At 42.5% G+C, this 15,825-nt stretch overlaps 4 protein-coding genes across 6 annotated transcripts in view; 2 read left to right on the top strand and 2 right to left on the bottom strand.

Annotated features, from left to right (window-relative positions):
- The first annotated feature begins 23 nt into the window (after positions 1–23).
- Positions 24–3,365, top strand: LOC144062554 (homocysteine S-methyltransferase YbgG). The gene is made up of 7 exons (XM_077584043.1): positions 24–373; positions 842–909; positions 986–1,256; positions 1,507–1,668; positions 1,725–1,930; positions 2,505–2,581; positions 3,157–3,365. The coding sequence occupies exons 1-7, from the start codon at positions 176–178 to the stop codon at positions 3,252–3,254; spliced, it is 1,080 nt and encodes a 359-aa protein (XP_077440169.1). The 5' UTR covers positions 24–175; the 3' UTR covers positions 3,255–3,365.
- Positions 2,413–11,553, bottom strand: LOC144062551 (basic immunoglobulin-like variable motif-containing protein). 2 transcript variants are annotated; one of them, XM_077584040.1, is made up of 9 exons: positions 11,418–11,553; positions 6,693–7,123; positions 6,496–6,622; positions 5,486–5,581; positions 5,308–5,412; positions 4,969–5,196; positions 4,817–4,900; positions 4,656–4,752; positions 2,413–3,786 (listed from the first exon to the last, which is right to left on the bottom strand). In XM_077584040.1, the coding sequence occupies exons 2-9, from the start codon at positions 7,105–7,107 to the stop codon at positions 3,532–3,534; spliced, it is 1,407 nt and encodes a 468-aa protein (XP_077440166.1). In that variant the 5' UTR covers positions 7,108–7,123; positions 11,418–11,553; the 3' UTR covers positions 2,413–3,531. The 2 variants fall into 2 exon arrangements, with proteins under 2 accessions (XP_077440166.1, XP_077440165.1); XM_077584039.1 differs by lacking the exon at positions 11,418–11,553 and adding an exon at positions 7,938–8,332.
- LOC144062555 (uncharacterized) lies at positions 8,334–11,983 on the top strand. The gene is made up of 5 exons (XM_077584044.1): positions 8,334–8,652; positions 9,449–9,637; positions 9,712–9,823; positions 10,380–10,516; positions 11,443–11,983. Exons 1-5 carry the CDS (start codon positions 8,470–8,472, stop codon positions 11,821–11,823), a joined length of 1,002 nt encoding a protein of 333 aa, XP_077440170.1. The 5' UTR covers positions 8,334–8,469; the 3' UTR covers positions 11,824–11,983.
- A 163-nt stretch (positions 11,984–12,146) lies between these two features.
- tmem131 (transmembrane protein 131) overlaps positions 12,147–15,825 on the bottom strand; it is a 30,605-nt gene continuing 26,926 nt past the window's right edge. For both annotated transcript variants that reach the window (XM_077584038.1, XM_077584037.1), the window contains 8 exons: positions 15,604–15,722; positions 15,372–15,521; positions 14,873–15,023; positions 14,674–14,789; positions 14,310–14,391; positions 14,132–14,235; positions 12,927–13,078; positions 12,147–12,838 (listed from right to left, as the gene is read on the bottom strand). In XM_077584038.1, coding sequence (XP_077440164.1) covers positions 12,578–12,838; positions 12,927–13,078; positions 14,132–14,235; positions 14,310–14,391; positions 14,674–14,789; positions 14,873–15,023; positions 15,372–15,521; positions 15,604–15,722 — 1,135 coding nt within the window. In that variant the 3' untranslated portion in view covers positions 12,147–12,577. The remainder of the gene's footprint in view (positions 12,839–12,926; positions 13,079–14,131; positions 14,236–14,309; positions 14,392–14,673; positions 14,790–14,872; positions 15,024–15,371; positions 15,522–15,603; positions 15,723–15,825) is intronic.

The following is a 15,825-nucleotide window of genomic DNA, read 5'->3' as shown; positions in this document are numbered from 1 at the left end:
TAAAGGAGGGTTACTTTCTGTTTGCAAATTTGAAGCTATAACAAAATGAGTATCTTAAAGCGACTCTACAACATTTTGTGCTAATGCGAAAGTCGTCACAATGGGAATTTTTTAAATTTCGAGTGACAGTAAACGCAACACTTGACTCGGTTTCGAACCCGGAAGCACAACATTGATGCAAAGTAGCGTGCTTGTCCAAAAGTTGTGTTTAGGAAAATACATGTCACTTGACTTTATTCACTTTTATTTCACGCCATTGTTGTTTCTAATGAATTTACGAGCTCGACTGAGAATTGACTCGAGTCATGAGAGAGTTCTGCTCTTGGACGGCGGATTAGCAACAGAATTGGAGGCACAAGGTGCACATTTACAGGTAAAATATATTAATTTGAAATTATGTATGACTATACTAAATGATCACAATTAAAAAATAAAATCACATTTTACACGTTGTATCATCAAAATTGTTGAAAGGATTGACTATTAAATTATGTAAATTTCGAATTTTTTAACAACACATTTTAACGCTACAGACGGAACGTGAATCAAATAAATATGAAAATGGACATGTAAACAATACGATATTGATGCTGTTGATATATTTTTTAGTTAACTTTAATATTGTTAAAGGTCAAAGTCACATTTATTGTTTTGAAAAAGACTTCAAATTAGCTGATGCATTGATAATATCACTAGCGTCGGGCGGAAGGAATCCTCCAAATGTGGACAAACCAATGCTATACATTTTGTGTAAAAATATGAAATTAACCAAATTGTGACACAGCAGGTTCTGGCACAAAGCCAGCAATATTTTCTCCTTTATCATTATTATGTTGTTTAGGGAGATCCATTGTGGAGTGCCAGGCTGTTGCACACCAACCCACAAGCTATCAAAACTGCTCATCACAGGTATTTTCTAAAGGCTGAATTAAAATGTGTTACTTTCTTTTGAATCCTGATTGACATTTATGAGACACGTCGTCAGCTTCCTCCTAAGCGGTGCTGACGTCATCATCAGTGCCACCTACCAGGCCACCATCCAAGGCTTTGTCGAACACTTGGGTGTCAGCTCGGACACCGCCAGGGAACTGCTGGCGTCCGGGCTTGGTCTGGCCGAAGCGGCGGCGACAGCGTTCAGTTCCGGAAAGCGGGCGGCCCACCCTGTGGTGGTGGCGGCGTCCGTGGGATCCTACGGAGCTTTTCTGCATGATGGCTCGGAGTTCAGTGGAGCATATGCTGACAAAATGAGCATAGAGGTGAGACACATAGCAAAAAAAAAAAAACTAAGCCGTGGGGTCCCTCAAGGCTCCATTCCTGGGCCCATGCTATTTTTCTGATAAGGCGTACAAACACACCCTTGTAAGCAGAAAATCATGCAATTTGACATTATTATTTATTTATATTTATTGACCTGTTTATTTGACTTACTATTGAATCTTATCTAAAAATCTAAAGTAAACTTCCATGAAAATGTAGCCTACCTAAACTTGATATCTACGATCCAAGGAGTTGAAAGCTTGCCATCGGCCTCAGCTGGAGTGTTTGGCAGCGGCGGGAGCGGAAGTCCTGGCCTTGGAGACCATCCCGAGCGTCAAAGAGGCGGGAGCATTGGTGGAGCTGCTCCGGGAATTCCCAAACTGCGACGCCTGGATTTCGTTCTCTTGCAAGGTAATGAGACCAATCACCACGGCTCGGTCAACTGAATGAATCCGCCGCTGTGTCAGGACGGGACGCGTCTGTCCGACGGTAGCCCGCTGCAAGACGGCGTCCGTGTGGCGAGCAGGTCCACGCAGGTGTTGGCCGTTGGTGTCAACTGTTGTCCTCCGGAGTGGGTGGAGACTCTGTTGGACTCTGTTGCAGCTCTGAGGAGTCCCGATAGGAGATGGGTGGTCTACCCCAACAGCGGGGAGGAGTGGGATGCTCAGCACGGGTGAGTTGACAACGGCCACTTTTACAATACAATAAACAGGCTCTAAATTAAATTTGATTTGTAAAGGGGTCTTAAATCCATTTTCAACAAACCATATGGAGTGATCCCTCAAATTGACGGTTTTAACGAGGGTTTTGCAGTTTCAATACACACATTTTTTTTGCCACTGTGCTCTCATATGAGGTAGTAATACACAATGCAGAATTACCAATTATGGGGTCATAAATCTGAAAGAAATCCTGTCAAGTGATACCTCAAAACAAAGGTATCAATGAGCACTTTATGAATAAGTAACTTTTATCAATGTGCCCTCATATAAGAACTTAATAAAGAATTAACAGGGTCATAAATCATTTTACAAAAACCCGTCTTTTCATCTATATACACGTACACAAAGGATGACGTAATAAAAACAATTGACCAAGGGGTCATGAATCATTTCCCCATCATTGAATCTCATATAAGAACAATTTGAGAAACTGTAGAATATTGAACATACCTTTATTGGTTTTGGTTTGCTTGGTTTCATTTTTCCATTTTATAATTTCAATCAAGTCTTTTTGTACGTTTTAAGATGGCAGACTGGGAAAACGGCAACAAATATAACCGCTCTGAGTGACGTGTGGATCAAGCAAGGGGCTGCTTTGATCGGTAAGGTTACAATTTTTTGTTGCCATGAAAACATCTGGACAAACCACATACTATTTACCTCGAGTTGAAGGTCTTGTTATGGACTTTAGATGTCATTTTGTCAGTATGTCCTCCTATGAAGATTTAAATATAACAAAAAAATATCCAACAGCAGACCAATTTGACTCCTGTCAGGGATCAAAAATCATTTTTAAACGACATGGAGTCATACCTGTAAAAGGCATTGATCATAAATTGGGTCATAAATCAATTTGCTACAAACCACATGAATAGCTCAATTTAAGTGCAAATCTTTTACATAAAAAAAAACAATGTAAAAAAACAAAAATTAAGCTGACCCAGATTAAATTTCATTATAAGTCATAAATCAACAGACTTTTGATGCGAGTACCAAGTCATAACTCACATGAAGTCACACACTGAAAAAAAAATCTGATTACATGGCAAGTTTATTTACACACATCGATTTTACCATCAAATCACTACGTAAGAAAAATGCAATTTTTTCCCCACCACAGTACCATCTGCTGGATGAAAATTGCCACTGCAAGACTTTAAAACGTTTCTCCTGTCAGGTGGTTGCTGCCGGGTCGGTCCGGATCAAATCGGTGAACTGAGACGACACTTAAACAGACGTCACTCAACGGAGGAGGAAGCAGACCTGGAAACGTAACACTACAAATCAAGTTTCTATTCAAATATTGAATTATTACAAAAATGTATGGGAAAACAAGTGCTTTGACGGTTTGGAGCTACAAATACAAGAAACGGGATCAAACTTAAAGTGACAACTACGTTCTTTTACAAAGAATACATTGAAAATGCACTGCTTAACAGTCATGTAATGTCTTGTATGTCAATTGTATTTATGAACTTCCCGTATGTATTATTCTACCAGAGGAAATAGTTTCACGCTATGTCGTGGTCCCGCCATCAGTCAGTCCCAGAGTTCAACCGGCATTGTCCTCGTCAATGTCGCTGGCGGGCGAGCTCTTCTGCCTGCTGTCCGCAGTGTTGGACATGCGCCTCCAGGGGGCGTCCTTCTGGCTGCCTGTGCTGTGCGAGCGTCCCAGCTGGGCAAGGCGCTTGCTTTCCTCCCCCTCGCCGCCAGCGTGCCGCAGGTTTTCCAGGTTGAGGGCCCAGGGGCCCAGCTTCTGCCAGTTGACCCGCTGGAAGGCCATGATGCAGTGCAGGTTGCCACCCACCTGAGGACCCACGGCGTCCTCGTTTATCGCAAAACTCAAGTAGTTGCGGGGTCATAAATCTATTCAGGAAACCGTGCGGACTCAAAAATCAAGTTAACTCTTTGACTGCCAGACGTTTTCAGAAAAGGGATGCCGTGGGTGCCAGCCGATTTAAGCATTTTGACTGATCTTTCAAGGTCCACAGAAAATTATGTGTTTGGACTATGGAAACACACATACTACCAAATGAAAGATTGGACTCTCATCTTTAATCAGGAAAAAAAAGTTTGTTTCTACCTTATTCCGTTTTTGAGTAATCAACAATAGAAAATGGTTAGTTTCACCTCTGTTTTGAAACAAACGTCTTTTAATGTCTTTGGCACTCCTCCATAGGATTTTACTAAACGTTATTTAACGTTTTTGGCAGTCAAAGAGTTAAAGGTCTCAATGTGGTGTCATTTTTTTTTTATGAGGGTTGTACATTATTTTCTTGATAAGCCATCGTATAATGATGCAATATAAAAAAAATGCAACATGATCATAAATCACATTTGACAGATAGGGTCCTACATCAACTTGAACTAGGTGGTTGGAGCTTGACCTTCAATGTTTTAATTGGCAGATAACGTGCTTATTTTGTTAATGTGCCATTTTGTGATGATGTAATAAAAACCTGCAACTCAGGTCAAATGTTACTCATAACGGGGTCATAAATCAGTCTTACCTTTATGAGAGCTTTCCTCACATAAATATGTTAATATATTTTCATTTAACGAAATAGGTCAAATTGTAACAAAGGGTCATCAAATGTAATCATTTTCAACCAAGTACTAAAAGTTATACCCCAAATGAAAGCCCATGAGTTGAAATTGTAGCAGGAAAATGCATACTTTTTTGGTGGTGCGCCTCTGGATGCCCTTCTCCATGTGGCGGATGTCCAAATATTCTGGATTCTGAGTGTTGAGGTCGGTGACTATGTCCATCCACCTGTACGGAAACAACCCGTCTCAGTCAGAGCTTAACGTAAAGTACGAGGACCGCGAGGGCTCACTTTTTACAGTGGATGGCTGCGTGCTTTCTGCTGGGTTCTCCGATCAGGATCCAGTGTTCCATCTCATTGGTGGGCAAAGGACCCCTGGCAAAAGGTCAACAAGAAGATACGAGAGTAAACACAACAGTAAATGCAGGACGTTGCTTACTTACCTGTATGCTTTAGCTGCTTTGAGGGGCGTGGCCTCAAACCCGAGAGGGCAGCAGTAGTGGTTCTGGCAGTGGTAGACGTAGGCCATGGTGTCGTCCCTCAGGCCCAGGATCAGCTTGGCCAAGGCTCCCTCCGCCGTCTCGCCCGCAGTCTTGTGTTTCCCGTGCGGCTTGTACAGAATGTACGAGCAGCCCCGTACGCGGAAGTAGTCGTTGATTTGCCGGAACCACCTTGGGAGGGAGCGAGGAAGACACAACTAGATGCAAACTAATGACAGCTGGTAGCTGGATTTTCTCTGTCGACAGGATATGAAGCCCCACACAAACATGAACAACACGTACCGCATGAGGGTGGCGTTCCCCGTGAAGGGCCCGAACTTGATTTCGTCGAAGGGCGGCTGGTAGCCCAGAATGTGGAGCGCCTCCTCCTGGGAGATGGGTGGCAACCTGGAAAGGGAACGGCAGAGTCAGCTGGAGACATTTTGTGTGCGATGACACCAAAGATGGCGGCGGCCTTCACCTTCCTGCGCCCAGAGTGCTGTACAGGAAGTTCCAGCAGGACACCAGAGACGAGATCCCGCACGACGTCTTGTATTGGGGCCGGCTAATGCAGTACCTGGCAAAAATAAAAATAAATAAAAAAATAATAATCCTTGGTATGGTTTTATTTCTATTTTTAGTACTTAAATGTTTTTAGGGATGGGCGAGTACCGATACCAGGCCACATTTCATGGTATCTGTACTCGCGACGGGTATCGATACTCGTATCGATCCCCGCTCTTGTGGCCATTTTTTGGTCAGGAACTTTCATTAAGACGGGGGGAGGAACGAAAAATTTCTTCCGTCTCGTTCGTTTCCTGTGTGTCCTTACGAGGTAACACTTGTTCATTGCGCCATTTCGGAATAAGTAAGTACTATTGATGCGAGTAATATCACTCGTATCTGTGGTTCAATGTGCGCTGTATAGTTTGTAGCTGACGTTACTTCGCCGTGTTTAATTGCCTCGTTTATGTTTGCCGCACGCTTAATTGCCTCGCTATCGTCATCGAGCTGCGGTGAAACAGGAAACAAAGATACAGAGCAGCCTTCCAAATTAAAAGCATGGATTTCAAAACAAGATATAATTAAACATTGTATTGAATTGAATTGAATTCTTTGCACTTCACTGAATCACTTAAAAAGTTGTACAACCACGTATTTTGATTGGGACTTTTTTTCTGGCCTCTAGATAATTTTTTATTTATGGATTTTTTTTTTTAATTCATTTTATTGTGTACTCTGTGCAAAACGACTTATGAGCAAATTCAAAAAATATAATTGCCATTAATTTCTTTCAATTTTAAGGAAATTTGCTGTAGTTGGGATATATGTCAATTATTTTTTGGGGGGAAATTTTATGTATAAATACTAATGGTTTCAGTACTGAGATATTCGAGTATCGGTCTAAAAAAAAAAAGTGATATCAAACATCTCTATTTAAAATAATATTAATTTAAACAATCAAGGTATGCAATGTGGAAGTGGCGTTACCATCTTCGGAGGTCGAGAACTTTCCTCTGCTTGACGTCCTCCAGCGAGGGGTTAGGCGGGATATCCTGAAGGTTCCGACTGGCTCGGTCCGGCTTCATCTTTTTGCTGCCGCACTTCTTTATGCTGCCTGAAGAGGAATAAAAAAACTGACATAAGGAAAAATATTCTGGGATTTTCTATATTTCCTGTCATTTTACCTTTCCTAATTTTGCGCGTGATCACCGCCTTAAAGTCGGTGGTGTCGATCTCCCAGGCCAAGGTGGTCTTGGCATCCCCGCCGGTTGTTAGGTCCACCATGTCGCAGTCGTCGTCGGAAACCACGCAGGCTCCCGTCGACTGGAAGTCTTGGGCCGCCTTGTCCCCGTCGTCCTGCTTCCTCACCGCTCGGTTGAGCAGCGCGTAGTCTGAGCAGACTGTGTAGAATTTTTCCCGAGAGTGCGTGACTGGGAAGGAACGTGGCAGCTGGAGCTCGCCGCTGGACGCCCGCCGGGTTAAGGCGTCCCGGGCCAGGGAGCCGATCATGCGGCAGTCCTCTTCTTCCCTTCCCTCAGTCTGTCTTTGCATACTTGATGCTTCCGACGGACCAGGGGGACCTTCTGATGTGTTTAGCATAGACAAATCACTTCACCTGAGAAAATGTAGATGCAAAGTAAGTAAATTAAACAAAATATTTCAAGAAAACATTGTCTTTCCAGGAATAAACTTTTAAAAGTTGTATTTCTTTCTCATAAAAAAATCCCCCCATATTATTCCTTTAGTAAAAAAGCCAATTTTGTTCTAACAAAAAAAACGGGAAATAATTTAAGTAAAAAAATAAAATAAGATAAATACTTCGAGGAAAAAGTTGTTTTATTTTGTATTTTTTTCTTCACAATTCCATAAATCGCTTTTTTGGTCCAATTTCTAGCCAGAAAAATCATCACATCCCTTTAGTAAAAAGCCCACCCAAAAACTGTCCAGTTAAAAAAATTATAAACAAAAAATTTATTCTAGAAGAAAGTCAGCGTTTGAGTTATTTTTTTTTTACCCTAAGAAAACATCTGTAGTGATTCCAAAGATAAACTTTTTCCCTTTGGAAAAGAAACAAGTCAAATCTATTTTTAAATAACATTTGCATTTAATCTGTAAGAAATGTTTAACCATTAGGTTAAAATCTTATTCAACTTTACATGCAATTCTTCATATTTTCCTACCTTCAACTGTGATAAATTGATGTTAGCAATATATTGCATTCTACTTTTATAAGTTAATATATACCTGGATTGTTATTCATTTCACTGTGCTAAAGAAATACAGCGACGACCTTCGAATGCATTTGCCCTGTAACCCGCCCCCCAACACACACACACACAGATTTTGAAATAAACACGAATGACATCGTTAATTACCCGAATAAAAAAAAATAAATACAAATAGGGAGCGGGGAAAAACAAACATTTTACCTGAGGACTCGATGGAGGTTCCAAGCTGTACATCAGTTCGGGAGGAACGCAGGTTTAAGTGTTTCGCTGTAAATCGTCCTCGTGAGATAATGATTGATTTTTAGTGTTAAAATTTTAAAAAGTAGAGCCGTGTTAGTGACACATTAGCAACATTAGCTTGCTTAGACGTTAATTAACCAAGAGTGTGTATACTTCCGGATTAACGGACTCGGACTGGACCACTCAAGAATTAGGGGGTGGATGTAATGCAATTATACTCCCGTAGGGACTGTGGTTAACATTTCTTTCAGAATTTACTAAAAGCGTGTCGTCCCCCCCTGTACATTTAGCCACATTTTATTGTCTAATAATATCTACACTATATATTCTAACACCCACCCCAACCCCCGGAATGATTCTGCCCTTTCGAACCAATCGGACAGGATTCTGCTTCTCCCCTCCTCTAAAAAAAGAGAGGTTCAAAGTCTCCTCGGAAAAGTGACAACTTCTCCTCCGATTGGAAAAGTGACGTTTATTTTTATTTTTAGCAAATATGACCGAGAAACTGCTGGTCATCGACACCGACTGCGGCATCGACGACGCCCAGGCCATCCTGGTGGCCTTGGCGGCGTCGCACGTCCGCGTCCTGGCTGTGACATGCGTGTTCGGGAACGCGGCCGTGGACGACGTATGCCAGAATGTGTTCAAAGTGCTTGCAGTGGGGCAGCAGGAACAGGTTGGTTGGATGGGCAGACTTCTGGAAATTGTGGCAGAGGCAATCTCTGTAATTTCAGATTTGTTTTTTAAATAGAAAAAAAAAAAACTACCACCCACCCTAAGATGTTTTTACAAGACAAATAAGTTTTTTTTTCGGCGAGGAAAAATATTCAATATTTTTGTTGTTGTTGTTGTTTACGATGCATAATTTATCCATTTGTATATTCCAAGAGTTGGAAAAAATAGGAAAAAGTAGTTTTAAAGAGGGGTAGGGGGAGTCAACTTCTTTGTGAGAAATAGTCAGTTTTCAAGAAAATATTTTAATAAGAAACCCATCTTATTATTTCAAGAGTTTTTTGTTTTTTTTTAAGAGAAGCCAGCTTGTATTTTACACAAGTTGTATGTTTCAATAAAACTGTTATGAGGAAAAAAGTTAACATTGTTAGTTTTATTAAAGGAAAAAGTAGTAACGGTGACTTTTCTCCTGGAAACCTTTCAAGTAAAACGTTTTTCATTTTTTCCCTACAATTTAAAATATTTTGGGGGGGAATACTGAAAATTCCAATATGCTAAAAACACGAAGTTTAAATGCATAGCAAATTTCAATATTCATAGTTTTTTGAAAGTCCTTGCAAGAAACATCCTTTGAGAAAGTCAACTTAACGAAAACCTTCCAAGAAATGACCCAAATCCGCCCGAAAAAAAAAAAAAAAACATTTATGAATATGTCAAAATATCTCATCTTAATTCTATGAGAATTTTTACAAAAGCGTATTGCTGCCACACCATAAAAAAAAAAATGTTGCCCTGGGCAGATCCCGGTGTTCCGAGGCTCTGCCAGGCCCCTGCTCGGGACCGCCACCACCAACGACCCCTGTGACCACTTCGGCACAGATGGCCTCGGGGACGTTTTGGAGGACAGGGAGCCGCGGTGGGAGGAGAAAATCCAGAAGGAGCACGCGGTGAGCGCCATGCTGCGCCTGGTAGAGGAGTATCCCGGGCAGGTGAGAATATGCACGTCCCCGTGAGTGCTGCGTTATTGGCATTAAAATAAAATGTGGCGGCTTGGCGGGCACAGGTGACGCTGATAGCCCTGGGGCCCCTTACCAACCTGGCGCTGGCCGTCAAACTGGACCCAAGTTTCCCTGGAAAGCTCAAAGAACTTTACATCATGGGCGGTAACATCGAAGGTAGCCCCACGATTCATGATCATGTGTAAATACCCCCCCCCAAAAAAAGTCATACTTTGAGAATAGCTGTAATCACCCCAGGTTGTTTTAAAAAAAGTGATTTCTGAGTACTGTTGCCTTCCAAACACAACAGGACACACAACTACGGTGTCCCTAAAGTGGCCAAGCTCCACTACCACACAAACACAATGAAAGAAAAACATGTCTGGTGTCCTTAAAAGGGCCCGAAAACGTCAATACTGGACGTGTGGACCCGGCGGCCACATTGACAAACTGTGTGCATGTACGTGTTGTTTTTGTGCCTGTGTATTTTGTGTTTTTTTATTTGTGCATTTTATTTTTGTTTTGTACAACTGCCTTGTTGAGTATTGTTGCATGTTGCTTGTTTTGTTGTTTTTGTGTAGTGTTTTGTGTGTGTGATTGTTTTTGTGCATGCCTTTGTTGCTTCATGTATGAATGTTTTTTTCTGTGCATTTCTGTTTTTTGGTTTCATGATTTTGCATTGAATGTGTATTTGCGTGTTTTTGTTTGTTTGTGTGTGTGTGTGTGAATCCAGGGAAAGGCAACGTGTCCCCGTGTACAGAATTCAACTTTGCCATGGATCCCGAGGCCGCTTATGTGGTCCTGGAGGAGTTCTTATGCCCGACCTACTTGGCATCGTGGGAGTACGCCTGCAAAAACGCGTTGACGTGGGTAAGATGTGAAGACGTGCTAAACCCTCCTAAACAAAAGTTCCTTATTTGTTGGCACCTTTTAGCCATTTATATGTACGCTATGTTTAAAAGCAGCGCTTGTCTGTATGATGGAGGGGGAATTAAATCTTAGAATACGCTGAACTCATTCACTCGCAGCCATTTTGACTGAAGCAACCCCCTTTGCTCCCGGCTGTTTTACTGGATTTTGACAGATTTTGCAAGGCCCACAGAATATGGTGTTCTATTGCTATAAAAATGTGGAACCTACCAAAAGAAACACTCTTATTTTTATTCACCAGGAAAAAAAGTGCTTTTCTATCGGTTTCCATTTTGCAGCAATTAGCATTAGAATATAGCCAAGTTTCATCATTATTCAAAAACCTGTTGAAAACAGTGGGGGAAAGAGCTTTTTGCAACATGGCCCCGGTTGGTTTCTTATACTCTTTTAAAAATAAATACCATTGCTTTAAGCGACCTCTTCAGGTCAGAGGCTGCGTCAAAGCTTTCTGTATTTTCTAGCATAAAAAAAAGTCTAAATATGTTTTTGGAACCATGGTGATATTTAAAATAGAAAGTTTTTATATGTTTTTGGGAGCTAATAAAGTAATTAATAAACTAATAAAATTTTTTAGGTATTTTTTCCAAGATGCATCAAAAATATCTCATGAGCAAAAGTTTTTTTCAATGAATAAGGGTACTTGCAAGGAAAAGTGAAAATGTCATTTTGGCCCCTTGACAGTTGGCGTTTCATGACTTCAGTAGACAGCGGAGTGGTAAAAGTCCAGAATGGACCTCAAGAAATACTATCATACAAGTTGGCATTTTCAAGAAAAATTATAAAATATGAAAACAAACTTACTTTCTTGCCTGGACATTAAACAAAAGACAAAATGCCTCACCCTTGTTTTCTTCTCCCATACGAAGGAATTCTTCGAGGAGCTGACGAGCCAGGACACGGCGGCGTCCCGCTTCATGAAGAGCGTCACGTCCCGCTGCTGGGCCTTCTCCCAAGAGGCCCTGAGCGAGAAGCGCGACGTGCACTTCGGCCCGGGCTTCGTCTCCTTTGACTCGTACGCGGTGGCGGCCTGCGTGGATGCCGGCGTGGTGGCCGAGAGCGTGCGTTGTCCGGTACGCGTGGAGCTGCAGGGCGCCATGTGCCGCGGAATGATGGCGCTGGACCGCGTGGGCAGACTCAACAAGAAGCACAGCGTGACCGTGTTCACAAAATGCCACAAGGACAGGCTGGCGCGGCTTCTGCTCGAATCGCTCAGGCAGCCCCCTAAGAACCCTGATGCTGGAAAATAAATACCTGATTAATTCAATTAATAATCACCAAGACTTAATTACAAGAATGTATAAATATTGCGCCTTCTAAAGACAGTTACATGATTACAGTAAATTGTGCAGCTTGGCCACCTGGGGGCAGTATAATCCACACAAGGAATAAAGGTTTTTATGCCAAGTGTGTATCTGAGTCGTATATTTGTCTCAAGTGGCCACTATTTGAGGAAAAACTATACATGTGGATTCAAGTTGGACATCTATGCTCATTCAAGAGAAATGACATCAAATAATAATAAAGCAAAATCACTGCACATCAGTAAATGTCGAGACCCAGGAGGCGGCACTGTGCTGAAATCCTTTTATTTTAAATTTGCTGACAAATAGAGACCCAATACAATTCATACTTCAAACTTAAGTACTGGACTTCTTGGACTTTTAAAACAGGGAGCCTTTTTTCATTTAACATCCAATCAGAGCCAAGGTTGCGTAAAGTCTATGAAACCAATTGTAATAAAACTATGAAAAACGTTGAACTTCTTAATACTGAACTGAGATTCCGCGTGGCGAACCAAACTTCCAGCCTTACCAGCTATAACGTCTCATTTGAGAGGGGCAGAGGGAGTGCACCTCTGTTAAAACAAATAAAAGCCTCGGCCCCCCGTGAATAAAAAGCGGCGGGAAAACTAAACACAAAGAGGATGGCGAGCGATCCAAAAATCGGTCCAGTCACGCTTTAGAAAATGATCAGATTGGGTCGCCGCCTTAAAGTGCCGTTTTAATTGTTGGAATCCTCCGAGGAATTGGGCCAGGGCTCCGAGCTTCGACGGCCGAGCGGGGGTCCCCACATGCTCCACGGGTTGAACGTGCGGCTCATGTCGCCTGAGGGCGGCGGCGAAGGGTTTAAGGGGTCTGTCAGCGTGGGCGAATTGGCGGCGGGGGAGTAGGGGCGCCGCGATGTCTCGGTGCTCGCTGACCAAATGGAGGGACCAAAGGTGGCGCTGGTGGACCACGGGTTGTGGCTGCTTCGTAGGAGTGACTGTGATGCAAGCAACAAAAAAAAAAAAAAAAAAAGGTTTAACTTACCGCGAGGTTGAAAGAGTGGTGGTGGACAGGAAGCGTCTTACTGAGGTGGGTGCGGTGGGCGAGCTGGAGCTGCTGGGCCAGGAGTGCAGGGGGTCCGCGTTGGGAATATCCCAGATGGACAACGGCAACGTGGTGAACTCGGGCCAGCTCAACTGAGGCTCCGATGGCTTCTGGAGGCTCATTTCGCTGAAAACTAACAAACAAGGGTTTCTTTAAAATACCTTTAAGCAATGGACAGAGTCTGACCGGCTTGATATGGGAAAAAAAAGTGCTGTCAAAGTTAAAGCATTAACCCATTCATTAATCACAAAAAATAATCACATTAATCATGTATTAACGCAGATTAAAAAGAAAAAATTTGCTTGCTGGTGTGGCCTCAGTTTAGACCAGTGTTTCCCAATCGGGCACACAAGGACATTGCAGACATAAGTGGAAACATTTACCTAACCTAATTCTGGTTACTTAATTCTGTCTGTTAGCGAGAGCCACTACATCGTGATAACTTACATTGATGTTTCTGCATTTGGCAATTTATTATTATATTATATTATTAGTATGGGATTTTTTTTAATGGGCTTTAGGTGAACTGATGAATACACACACACTCGCACGCATGCACGCACATACACACTCACCCACATTCAAAAAAAAAAAAATATATATATATATATATATATATATATATATATATATATATATATGTGTGTGTATATGTATATATATGTATATATATTTAAAAAAAAAAAAAAACATTTATTAATTTTTTTTAATTTATTTGTTTTTTTTAAAAAAAAAAGGAGAGCAATGATGATGTCAAATCGAATGAACAATACTGAGCTCTCCTGGAAGAAAAAAATAAAATAAATAAATAATAAATAAAAAATAAAAATAAAAATAAAAATAAGTGGAAACATTTAATAATATTTAAATTATCAGCCATTTCATAAGCCAGTCAACAAAATGGTATGTGTGCGTTACAACTAGTTTCCCTGGGGTAGACAATAACCTGTGGCACGGTCACATCCTCAAGTGTCTTCTTAAAACTCATGAAAAGCTTGTGCTTCACTTTCACCACCTCGCAAATGACGAGGTGAAACGGCGAGTGGCGAGGTAAATATTTCACATTTTCGATTCTCCTCATTTCTAATTCCTGATCGTAAAACGGCCACAAGATGGCGGGGCCGATACACCGTCACTGTTACCGATACCTTGCAATACAGCACATCCCATAAAAAAAAAGTCGTACCTCCCGTCAGGTTGAAGGAGTTGTTGGGTCCAAAAGCGGAGAAGGAATTGGTCGGGTTATAGTTTGCGTTGCTGTTTGTGCCGATGGGACTCCACAACCCTGAGCTGCAACACAAACAAACACGTGCATGTTGGAATTTGTGCGTGACGTGCTGCTGGTCCGTTACCGGCGTCAGTACCTGTCTGAGCTGTCACTCTCTATTGACGTTGTGTGTGCCAGACTCCTTGATTGACCTTCGGCCCTGCCTGGTCCAGAACCACCTGGTGGCGACAAAAGTTGAGATCAAATCCCGGGTGCCTAAAGTCACCCATGGGGACAGTTGAAGGTGGCAAAAAAAAAATGCACCTTGAGCCTAAGTGAAAGTTCTCGTGAAATTTGTTTCAGTTTGTGCTAGCGTGTTAGGTTAGCATGCAAGCTAATTCTATTGATCCGACGTCTAATTACAGTCATGTATGACACATCATTCATTGATCGTGTACATCCTAAATGCAATGTGTCGATCATCTACGATACAAACAACCAACCCCATCACAAACTCTTACCTGGACTCTTGTCGTAACCAGCAGCCACAGCGGCAAAGGTGGGGTTTCCGTTTTTACCGGGGAGTGGCGTGGAGGAGCTAACTTTGCTTCCCGGAGCCTTATTGTGGTTGACATCGCTGCAACAAAAACCCAGAGTTTGAATCGTGGAGCACAGACAGATGCGTTGTCCTATGTGTGTGTGTGTGTGCACGCTGCTTACCTGTTGCTGTTGAGGACGCTGCTGTAGCTGCCGCGGGACAGCAGGCTGGGGGAGATGGGCGGTGGGGAATACGTCTCCGTTGTGGATGATCTCTTGAGGAAGGGGTCTGCGTTTAGCGTCTGAAGGGCGATCTGCTGGAGGCTGTCCGCGTCTGCGCATTCAACGAAGCATATCGCCACATTTGTACAATCGTTTAAAGTTCCACCAACAACCGTCTTTAGATCAGCCTGTTGTGCGGGGTGTCAAGACTTGTGCAAATGAGCCATTGATCGCACCGGCCCATCTACTGCAGGGTGGTATTCGAACACCAGTTGGATGTGATATTTCAAAGCCAAAAGCAAAGCATAGCTGCATTGTTGTTGGATGCACACTTTACTTAACAGCATTCTAAGCTAGGCTAGCAAAGATCAGCTGTTTTCAGTTTTAACTAACAGAAATTAAAATTTTTTTAAAAAATTCATGGTATTATGGGGAATAATGTGTAGAAATGGACACTTACGGTTGCCGTTTTTGCAAATGGGGATGTCCCACTCAGGGGAGGCAAACTCCTTCTCGCCCTCCGAGCTGCTGCTGTGTGCGAGCTCCTGCACGGAGCTCGACAGCAGTTTGGCCAGGAGGGAGGAGCGACTTTCTTCCATCTTGCCATCAACTGTGGGGGACAATGAGGCGATAGTGTCAAAGACGATGAGAAGAAGATGAGGCACACAAGTTGGGAGTGAGGTAAGACTCACATCTGGGATTCTGCAGCGGTCTCGTCTTGGGGACGCTGGTGTGGGGTTGGAGAGATTTGGATGAGAAGCCCTTGCGCTGTTTGGTCTCCAGTGGCGGCACGTACGGCAACTCCAGTGAACTGACAATACAAACCGTAACTAGGGACGCGCCGATACACTTTTTTCATTACCGATGCTCAGTTGTTCAAATAATAAAATATAAATGCTGCTTAACTATTTTCA

Source organism: Vanacampus margaritifer, chromosome 13 (genome assembly GCF_051991255.1).
Source record: "Vanacampus margaritifer isolate UIUO_Vmar chromosome 13, RoL_Vmar_1.0, whole genome shotgun sequence".
Lineage (NCBI taxonomy): Eukaryota > Metazoa > Chordata > Actinopteri > Syngnathiformes > Syngnathidae > Vanacampus > Vanacampus margaritifer.
This window is presented reverse-complemented; position numbering and strand designations above follow the sequence as displayed.

Bases quoted from the DNA above. Each gene is read 5' to 3' on its own strand.
- LOC144062555 (XM_077584044.1), top strand. From the start codon at position 8,470: ATGACCGAGAAACTGCTGGTCATCGACACCGACTGCGGCATCGACGAC. The intron at 9,638-9,711 runs GTGAGAATATGC...TGGCGGGCACAG, and splicing joins TAGAGGAGTATCCCGGGCAG to GTGACGCTGATAGCCCTGGG. The intron at 9,824-10,379 runs GTAGCCCCACGA...GTGTGAATCCAG, and splicing joins CATGGGCGGTAACATCGAAG to GGAAAGGCAACGTGTCCCCG.
- LOC144062554 (XM_077584043.1), top strand. From the start codon at position 176: ATGCAAAGTAGCGTGCTTGTCCAAAAGTTGTGTTTAGGAAAATACATG. The intron at 374-841 runs GTAAAATATATT...TATGTTGTTTAG, and splicing joins CACAAGGTGCACATTTACAG to GGAGATCCATTGTGGAGTGC. The intron at 1,669-1,724 runs GTAATGAGACCA...CCGCTGTGTCAG, and splicing joins GGATTTCGTTCTCTTGCAAG to GACGGGACGCGTCTGTCCGA.
- LOC144062551 (XM_077584040.1), bottom strand. From the start codon at position 7,107: ATGCTAAACACATCAGAAGGTCCCCCTGGTCCGTCGGAAGCATCAAGT. The intron at 4,753-4,816 runs GTGAGCCCTCGC...GTTTCCGTACAG, and splicing joins GCAGCCATCCACTGTAAAAA to GTGGATGGACATAGTCACCG. The intron at 3,787-4,655 runs GTATGCATTTTC...GTGGGTCCTCAG, and splicing joins AGAGGCGCACCACCAAAAAA to GTGGGTGGCAACCTGCACTG.